At 47.8% G+C, this 10138-nt stretch overlaps 1 protein-coding gene across 1 annotated transcript; it reads left to right on the top strand.

The window, feature by feature from the left end:
• Positions 1-492: 492 nt before the first annotated feature.
• Positions 493-1829, top strand: LOC123057708 (reticulon-like protein B9). Its single transcript, XM_044480624.1, has 5 exons — positions 493-653; positions 741-921; positions 1004-1145; positions 1230-1299; positions 1397-1829. The coding sequence occupies exons 1-5, from the start codon at positions 557-559 to the stop codon at positions 1612-1614; spliced, it is 708 nt and encodes a 235-aa protein (XP_044336559.1). The 5' UTR covers positions 493-556; the 3' UTR covers positions 1615-1829.
• Positions 1830-10138: the final 8309 nt, after the last annotated feature.

Below are 10138 nucleotides of genomic sequence, written 5' to 3' on the forward strand. Positions count from 1 at the left end.
ACAACTTTATTGTCCGTGTTGAATGACTTAGGACACATTTGGTTGCACGGGTGAATTTATATGACCGGCAAGGATAGCTGAGAATCCAATGTCGTAATGGTGAGCTCGATCGTGCTCACATGAACACTGCTAAAATGTACATATGTCCGGTGCTTCCTAAATACTCGAGTGAATGTTGGTCTCTGGCCTTATGCACAATCGTTGTCATTTTGAAGTTCCAAGGGTGTTTGATGGCCCAAGGAGGATGCATCATTTGTAGGGCAAGAAACGCATGTCTCCTCCACAGAAAGAAACCGAACGCGGGTCTATCTGTCAGCAGAATCCAGAATCGCAAGGTTTGGATCAGATCCCAACTCCAAAAGGCACCTGGGAACCAAAGTATATTTTTGCTGAACAAGATTGCACGCCAAAGTATCAAACCAAAGACCTGAGCCAAAGCTATGCTTTGCTTTCTCCCTTGAAGGTCGCCAAAGTTTCCAAGCCTGTGCATTCAGGTTATAAGAATCACAACCTCAATGGCAAGCTGCATACCGAAAACCTCAAACCAACATCAAAAATGGCAATGGGAGGAGGATCGCATTTGCAGGGACACCGGGCGCCGAGGCTGTTCGGCAGGGAAAGGCCGGTCCATGCCGCCCTGGGTGGACGCGAAGGTGGCTAGCAAACTACTTACATTCTTGCAGAGATACGAGCCTAAGTTTTCTGATTTCTGAACTGATCATGTGTGTGTTGCGTTGCAGCGGCGGACATCATCCTGTGGAGGAGGCCGAAGGTGTCGGCGTCGATCCTCGGCGCGGCGACGGCGGCGTGGGGTCTGTTCGAGGTGGCGGAGTACCACTTCCTGACGCTGGCGTGCTACGCCGCCATGATTACCATGCTCACCTTCTTCATCTGGACCAACGCCTCCGCTTTCCTGAACCTGTACTGCACCAAACCCCATTTCTTCAGTCCCACGGTTTTGTTTCAGAATTAGCTTCAGGGCTGAATTGTGAACTGCACACAGGCCGGTTCCAAGGATCCCTGAGACAATCCTGTCGGAGAGGACGGCGAAGCAGGTGATCCTGGCCCTGCACAGGCGGCTCACCTGGTTCGTGCACCGGCTGTACGCCATCGCCTGCGGGGAGGACATCAAGAAGTTCATCATGGTAACCAACCCACCTCACAACAATCCTGATCTGATCTATGCCACAACTCTGAAGCCTGATAAACTCATACACACGCTACTGCAGACGGTGGTGTCTCTGTACATCGCGTCGGTCGTCGCGACCTGCTTCAGCTCCCTCACCCTGCTCTACCTCGGTAAGCAACTGCCAACACCTTCAGTAGCAGAAACTCCCCATTCTTCAGAATCCAATGTACTGAGCTAGCAACGATGATACCATCTTTGTTTTGGCAGTTGTGTTCTTCACGATGACGGTGCCGGCGCTGTACGAGCGGTACGAGCACGAGGTGGAGCACCTGGTGGCCACGGGGGCGCGCGACGTCCGTACCCACTTGGCCAAGGTGGACTCCGGCGTGCTCCGGAAGATCCCCAGAGGCAAAGGCGCCACCACCGCCGCACACGGGACGACGGCCAACAACGTGCACGGGTGGCATCGCTCGCACGTCAACTAAACCTACCCAGCCAACAACATGCTACTACTAACCAACCTTTACAGAGATCGAGCGAGCTGCGGACAGATGTAAATATAAGTTCAGAATAAGACCTGAACGAACCCAGCTAACTACATGCTCATCAATCAGCACACTGTGCAGAGAGGGAGCTGCAGACAGATGTAAATTTATAAGGTTCAGAACAAGACCTGAACGAACCAACATATGTTCATCAATCTGTACAGTACATTACAGAGAGCGAGCCTGCAGAGAGATGTGGATTTAGGTTCAGAATAAGACCTGAATGTAAAGTGTTTCACTCCTACATGATCATGCGTGCATGCATGCATCCAATCCGCCCGTGCGACCAGTGGTGTGGCGATCCTGTAAATCTCTCTACCAACGCATGCGTGCGCTTTACGGTGGTGCGATATCTTCTTTCCATCCTCCCCTGCTTCCTCCTTTCCGCTTTCCCGTGTACGCGTACCAGTGTATGTATCTGTTACGTGATGGGTCGACCGCCATGGAAAGGAAGGAAGAACACAAGGGCTCCACCATTGATGCATGGTGGATGGAGGAGGGCAGACAGCGACACGCACGCACCTGGCAAAGCCATCGGCATCGGACGGGTAGAGATTATATTCCCTGGAGCTGAGGCAATCAACAGTCGCCCGCGCCGTGTCTCCGCCCGGATCGAAGACGATCCGCTCCGATCTCCCGAGGATCGGATCGGACGCCCCCTCGCGGCTAAATTTCGTGTTTTGACCCTTTTCTAATATCTTTTCGAGATCTGATTCTAGTCTGACTAGTAATCATGCACGTCTCGATCGTAAAACATGTGAATTCACATAATATAAAAAAATAAACGTTTTTAAAATTATAAATCAAATGGATACATAATGTTTGATATCGCTCAAATTGTATTTTCAAAAGCGAGACACAATAGTGGTTATGTTGCTGCATAGAGTAATAAAAATATTCTCATTTAAATAAAATCAGCAATTATTTATTAATGCAATAATATAGGCATGTAGTATAGTCTTCTCTTCGAGTGTAGCCAGGGAAAAAAGTATAAACTGCCTTACAGTGCAATTATATTGTTCAAGATGCTTAATTCTCGAATCTTATTTTATTCTACTAATCTGCATAGCAAAATATATATTTGTACTAATTTGGATCAAATTATATATATTTTTTGGTTGTGTGGACTGCCAAAATTATATAGCTACCTACTATGGATAATAGGAAATAGAAGATGATATGTGTACAACGACTTCTATATAAAATAAAGATGATTTACAAGAACTAATTGAAATGTAAAGGGGCTAAAAGAAAATCCAATGATTATCATGATAGAAAAAATTTATCCGGTTTTGTATGTGTTTATGCGTTGGCAACCATACTAACTTACAATGATGTAAGACGTTTTGTACGTATAGAAACTGAAATGAGTTATGAAGAAAAATAAAGATGGAAGGAAAAGTATTCTAAAGTATTTGTCAAGCTTAACCTTATCAAGCTTTCAGGTCAGCTTCTAAATTACAAAAAAATGATGAATCCTCAAATAAGAAAGAGCCAACAATTTGGAACATGCTACAAAACTGGTGAATATAGAAAGCATTCATCCTCTTTTTCCTTGTCGTAAGGAGTAGCTTCAGCATACATTTGTAACAGTGTAATACCTGATTCGGAAAAAGTTTTTCATTATTATTATTGAAGGAAAGAGGCGTGCAGACAAAGAAAGAGAGGCGGTGCAAATAAGGCCTTAAACAGCATGTCTTCGAGTTTGATGACTGCAGATATGTTGGATCATTCGAAACTGCACAAGTATATAAGAATAAATATATGTGCCAAAATAGCGAAAAATATTTGGTTTCTCTGTCATGAAACAAAATAAATCCAACTAAGTACAGTTTATATGATTTCTCTGTACCAATATACGGTAGCTGTATTAGGACAGATCCTTTGAAGGATCTATTTATTGGAACTCAGCCGGATTAGTTTCTTCATTGGATCCTTCTGTATGGTAAAATTCTCTTTATTGAAACGCAGTAGAGATTGCATACCTTTACAGAACAGCGAGAGATATTCTCTAACAACAGTTACGGAGTCATGTGACCCGTTTTAGATGTATAGAATCATGTAACTGAAATAGTAGTACATCTTCAATATCTTGCCTCCTACTGAATCTTACATAATTTACTGGATTGCTATGCAATTATGTTAAAGTGACGTGTGTAAAGTTTTCTCTAAGAATGAATCATATATTCTGATTTCCAACCTATCCCTGGAGATAGTGCATAGGCAGGTGCAACCCACCTTAATTTCAGATAAAGCAACGTCATATGTAAAACACACACTGATCAAATAGCACAAATAAGGCAATTCTAATCAAGGGGATGGCGTTATCTCTTGATACGGTCCAGTTTAATGCATATGGTGGTACGAAGTAAAGCACAACGAAGCCGACATGAACATGAGAAGTAATCATGGAAAATAGACTCTGTATCTTGACTTCTTCAGTATCCCTCTTGATCCTACTTTGTAAGACAAGATTGCTGCATTTTTATGTACGTGCCATATATAATTACACATTTTCAGTACAGCAATCGGCAACCTAAGATAATCCCAAATCTATAATTCTAGATTGCTTGAAGCCACACGATTCTTATTCAATATGTAATGCACATGCACCCACTGAACAGACACTTTGTCGGCGTGGGTGCTGTGAACGGAGCTGAAGTCAACGCGGATGCCGATGGTTGCCGGAGAGCATGCCCTGGACTTGGATGGAGTCGTCGCAGTAGCGGCAGAAGAGCGCCTGGCCTCCAGCCAGAAGACGATGGCGGCGATAGCACGTGTGTTCCCGGAGGAAGACGAAGCTCCTCGCGCTTCCCCCATCGTGGCTAGCGTGCATGATGGCGGCAGGCGGCTCGCGATTAGCTTTCTAATAGGATGGATGCGTCCGATATAAGTTTTTTAATAGGATGGATTTTTCTGAAATTAGTTTCCTAATAGGATGGATGCACTCTGATTTAGTTTCCTAGAATATGATGCACTCGTGATTATTAGTTTCTTAATTGCTCAGGCGTGGAGTTTCATATTTTCCTCCACGGTGGAGTACGGTCAGTCAATGTAAATTGCTAAGTGCACACAGAAAATGGTTTAGGTTAAGGCTAATCGTTAGATTGATTTTAGTGGGCCTAATCGTGCGGTGGTATTGAATCTGTGTATGCTTTGTGAGGTGTACTTAAATAAATTTTTGTTTGATTGTTTAATAGTAGTATAGATAAGACAAGATTGCTGCATTCTTATGTACGTGCCATATATAATTACACATTTTCAGTACAGCAAGCGGCAACCTCAGATAATCCCAAATCTATAATTCTAGATTGCTTGAAGTCCCACGATTCTTATTTAATATGTAATGCACATGCACCCACTGAACAGACACTTTGTCGGCGTGGGTGCTGCGAACGGAGCTGAAGTCAACGCGGATGCCGATGGTTGCCGGAGAGCATGCCCTGGACGTGGATGGAGTCGTCGCAGTAGCGGCAGAAGAGCGCCTGGCCTCCAGGCAGAAGACGATGGCGGCGATAGCACGTGTGTTCCCGGAGGAAGACGAAGCTCCTCGCGCTTCCCCCATCGTGGCTAGCGTGTATGATGGCGGCAGGCGGCTCGCGATTAGCTTTCTAATAGGATGGATGCGTCCGATATAAGTTTTTTAATAGGATGGATTTGTCTGAGATTAGTTTCCTAATAGGATGGATGCACTCTGATTTAGTTTCCTAGAATATGATGCACTCGTGATTATTAGTTTCTTAATTGCTCAGGCGTGGAGTTTCATATTTTCCTCCACGGTGGAGTACGGTCAGTCAATGTAAATTGCTAAGTGCACACAGAAAATGGTTTAGGTTAAGGCTAATCGTTAGATTGATTTTAGTGGGCCTAATCGTGCGGTGGTATTGGATCTGTGTATGCTTTGTGAGGTGTACTTAAATAAATTTTTGTTTGATTGTTTAATAGTAGTATAGATAAGACAAGATTGCTGCATTCTTATGTACGTGCCATATATAATTACACATTTTCAGTACAGCAAGCGGCAACCTCAGATAATCCCAAATCTATAATTCTAGATTGCTTGAAGTCCCACGATTCTTATTTAATATGTAATGCACATGCACCCACTGAACAGACACTTTGTCGGCGTGGGTGCTGCGAACGGAGCTGAAGTCAACGCGGATGCCGATGGTTGCCGGAGAGCATGCCCTGGACGTGGATGGAGTCGTCGCAGTAGCGGCAGAAGAGCGCCTGGCCTCCAGGCAGAAGACGATGGCGGCGATAGCACGTGTGTTCCCGGAGGAAGACGAAGCTCCTCGCGCTTCCCCCATCGTGGCTAGCGTGTATGATGGCGGCAGGCGGCTCGCGATTAGCTTTCTAATAGGATGGATGCGTCCGATATAAGTTTTTTAATAGGATGGATTTGTCTGAGATTAGTTTCCTAATAGGATGGATGCACTCTGATTTAGTTTCCTAGAATAGGATGCACCCGTGATTATTAGTTTCCTAATTGCTCAGGCGTGGAGTTTCATATTTTCCTCCACGGTGGAGTACGGTCAGTCAATGTAAATTGCTAAGTGCACACAGAAAATAGTTTAGGTTAAGGCTAATCGTTAGATTGATTTTAGTGGGCCTAATCGTGCGGTGCTATTGGATCTGTGTACGCTTTGTGGGGTGTGCTTAAAGAAATTTTTGTTTGATTGTTTAATAGTAGTATAGATAAGACAAGATTGCTGCATTCTTATGTATGTGCCATATATAATTACACATTTTCAGTACAGCAAGCGGCAACCTAAGATAATCCCAAATCTATAATTCTAGATTGCTTGAAGCCCCACGATTCTTATTTAATATGTAATGCACATGCACCCACTGAATAGACACTTTGTCGGCGTGGGTGCTGCGAACAGAGCTGAAGTCAACGTGGATGCCGATGATTGCCGGAGAGCATGCCCTGGACATGGATGGAGTCATCGCAGTAGCGGCAGAAGAGCGCCTGGCCTCCAGGCAGAAGACGATGGCGGCGATAGCACGTGTGTTCCCGGAGGAAGACGAAGCTCCTCGCGCTTCCCCCATCATGGCTAGCGTGCATGATGGCGGCAGGCGGCTCGCGATTAGCTTTCTAATAGGATAGATGCGTCCGATATTAGTTTTTTAATAGGATGGATTTGTTTGAGATTAGTTTTCTAATAGGATGGATGCACTCTGGTTTAGTTTCCTAGAATAGGATGCACCCGTGATTATTAGTTTCCTAATTGCTCAGGCGTGGAGTTTCATATTTTCCTCCACGGTGGAGTAAGGTCAGCCAATGTAAATTGCTAAGTGCACACAGAAAATGGTTTAGGTTAAGGCTATTCGTTAAATTGATTTTAGTGGGCCTAATCGTGCGGTGGTATTGGATCTGTGTATGCTTTGTGGGATGTGCTTAAAGAAATTTTTGTTTGATTGTTTAATAGTAGTATAGATAAGACAAGATTGTTGCATTCTTATGTACGTGCCATATATAATTACACATTTTCAGTACAGCAAGCGGCAACCTAAGATAATCCCAAATCTATAATTCTAGATTGCTTGAAGCCCCGCGATTCTTATTTAATATGTAATGCACATGCACCCACTGAACAGACACTTTGTCGACATGGGTGCTGCGAACGGAGCTGAAGTCAACGCGGATGCCGATGGTTGCCGGAGAGCATGCCCTGGACGTGGATGGAGTCGTCGCAGTAGCGGCAGAAGAGCGCCTGGCCTCCAGGCAGAAGACGATGGCGGCGATAGCACGTGTGTTCCTGGAGGAAGACGAAGCTCCTCGCGCTTCCCCCATCGTGGCTAGCGTGCATGATGGCGGCAGGCGGCTCGCGATTAGCTTTCTAATAGGATGGATGCGTCCGATATAAGTTTTTCAATAGGATGGATTTGTCTGAGATTAGTTTCCTAATAGGATGGATGCCTTTGATTTAGTTCCTAGAATAGGATGTACCCGTGATTATTAGTTTCCTAATTGCTCAGGCGTGGAGTTTCATATTTCCTCCAGGGTGGATTACGGTCAGTCAATGTAAATTGCTAAGTGCACACAGAAAATGGTTTAGGTTAAGGCTATTCGTTAGATTGATTTTAGTGGGCCTAATCATGTAATGGTATTGGATCTATGTACGCTTTGTGGGGTGTGCTTAAAGAAATTCTTGTTTGATTGTTTAATAATAGTATAGATAAAATTTCGAGATATGACCTTTTTGCTACCGCCAAGGTCCATGGCGGTAGGGTTTAACAGCCTACCGCCAAGGTCCCTGGCGGTAGGGTTACATGCCCTACCACAAAATCTTTTAAGTGTTAAACACAATGCGTGCTTGTGCCTACCGCCAAGCACCTTGACAGTAGGATTATACAGACTACTGCTAGTATGTTTGGCGGTAGGGATGTTTCCTAAAGCCAAGGTCCATGGCAGTAGGTTGTTACACCCTACCGCCATGGACCCTGACGGTAACAAAAGGGTCAGATCTTGAAAAACTAAGATCATTTTACCACCCCCACCCACTTCCTCCCGGTCACTGTCCATCCAATACCTATCTTAATTAACCTTCTGCGTCATGCGTCGACAGATATCGTAGTAAAAGAAACGGAGATGGCAACACTGACAAGCGACACATCGATCGATCCATCGCTCGGCCGTGCATGCGCCGGCGATCGCGCAGGCAGACTCGAGAGGCTCAGCATGCAGACATGGGGACATGGAGTGGGTAGCAGCAGTGCGGCAGTACGTTTACACTGTGCTGACCCACGACGGGTCTGGGGCTCGAGTGGAGAGCTGTTCGTCAGCTCCGCTTTGCCGTGGCTTGTCTCGTCGACCCTTTTGCGCGCGCGCACAGTTACAGTTCAAGGGTTTCCACGGCCCAAATAATTGCGCGTTCCGTGGAACGTTTCCAAGTCGATGAAAACGAAAGCGGGGTTAATTACTTGGTGCTTATCAGGTCTCGGTAGATATTTTTCTTTTCTTTGGATTTTTGCGCATATGGAATCAGCCTGTCTGCTTCAGTGTGTTGGTCTATTGGGCCGCTAACCAACCCCGGCCATCGCGTGCGTGTTAGGTTAGGCCGCCGGAGGCCCGGCCCGGACAGTCGGTCAACGTGCGCACGGAGACGGCGACAGGCGGGCGCACGCAGTTGGTTACTGGCGGGGTCGCCGTCGACGGCCGGCCGGCGAGGAGCCGAAGTCCGACCTCGCGTTCGCGTGCGTAGGTGCGTGCCACCGGGCTGAGCGAGACTGGAGGAGGACAAAGGCTGACCGAACAACGAGGGTTTGTTGGTGGGAGAACGTGCGCTACGGTCTGAACGAAAGCGAGGTGCCGCACTCGAACGCGGTTCGGCGGAGACACGCTGTCGGTAAGCAAGCAGGGACTGCGTGGGACGAGGAGGCTGCTGGACGTCGCTGTGCGCCGGGGAGGAGCGGTGGCGTGCCGGCGGCAGCGAGACCGGCCACATGGCGCTGCGCCCGGCCGGACGGGCGGGGGACATGCGCGCGCCCGTTGGGCCTTTCGGGGGGCCAAAAGAACAACGGGGGAGGAGATTTCGGATGGGGCGGCTGTGCGGCCGAGGCGCCGTCCGCCCCGTTCATGCGGGAGCAGAGAATCCATCTCATTTCCACCGTGACGCCTGGCCTGGGGGCTGGGGCTGGTGCACTGGTGGTACGTGCTGGGGGGCGCACGTGGCGGACCGGGCCGTCCTCGCCGTCGTGGCCGCGGCAGAGGGTCGGGCACGGGCACGGCCAGGCCCACGTGCAACTGTGCCACCCCCACTCCCATTGGGTCTGGGCATCCGGCCAGCTCGGACTGCGTACCGGCCTACCGCCATGCCAGGGCCCGTGCTCCCTCCGCCGGCGCCACTTGCGCCGGGCCGGTGCCACCCGCCACCCCCATCCGCGCGGATCCCGAGGCAGGCTGACTCAGCCTCTCCTTCCCGGCGGCCCCAGACCGGATCGGATCCAACGCCCACGCCCCTATCCGACTAGGATCGCCGGACCTAGTGAAGAACCCACCATGATCTACTATCTAATATGACAGCGTGCACAGTGCATGGTATGGACTGCAAATTGATGCTAAAGCCGTTCTTCTTGGCTCCAAAGCGTACGTACGAGCCATGCCACCAAATTATTGGTATGATCCCAACACACACACACACACACACACACACACACACACACAATAAGATAAGAAAAGTAGGGCAAGTTGGGGGGAAGATTAGTTAGTGGGTAAAGAATGAGCTTTGCCTGGCGCCCAGAAGAGAACCCTTTGAATACAACGCAAACACAGCCGTAAAGCGGCGTTGCTGCCCTGTTGCCGGTGCTGTATTACCATCATTCTGTTGCGCCAAACCCTTTGTTTACACCGCACACTTTGCTTGCCCTTCTCCCACTGATTGCCGTGCACTTGTGCATGCCCAGGAGGGGTGTTTCAGTTCCAGCGTTCTCGACTCCAACACCACGACACTCCAAC

This window comes from Triticum aestivum, chromosome 3A, assembly GCF_018294505.1.
Source record: "Triticum aestivum cultivar Chinese Spring chromosome 3A, IWGSC CS RefSeq v2.1, whole genome shotgun sequence".
Taxonomy (NCBI): Eukaryota; Viridiplantae; Streptophyta; class Magnoliopsida; order Poales; family Poaceae; genus Triticum; species Triticum aestivum.

Excerpts from the sequence above, each read along its gene's own strand:
- LOC123057708 (XM_044480624.1), top strand. The coding sequence starts at position 557 with ATGGCAATGGGAGGAGGATCGCATTTGCAGGGACACCGGGCGCCGAGG. Across the intron at positions 1,146-1,229 it reads ACATCAAGAAGTTCATCATG|ACGGTGGTGTCTCTGTACAT; the intron begins GTAACCAACCCA and ends ACGCTACTGCAG. Across the intron at positions 1,300-1,396 it reads CCTCACCCTGCTCTACCTCG|TTGTGTTCTTCACGATGACG; the intron begins GTAAGCAACTGC and ends TTGTTTTGGCAG.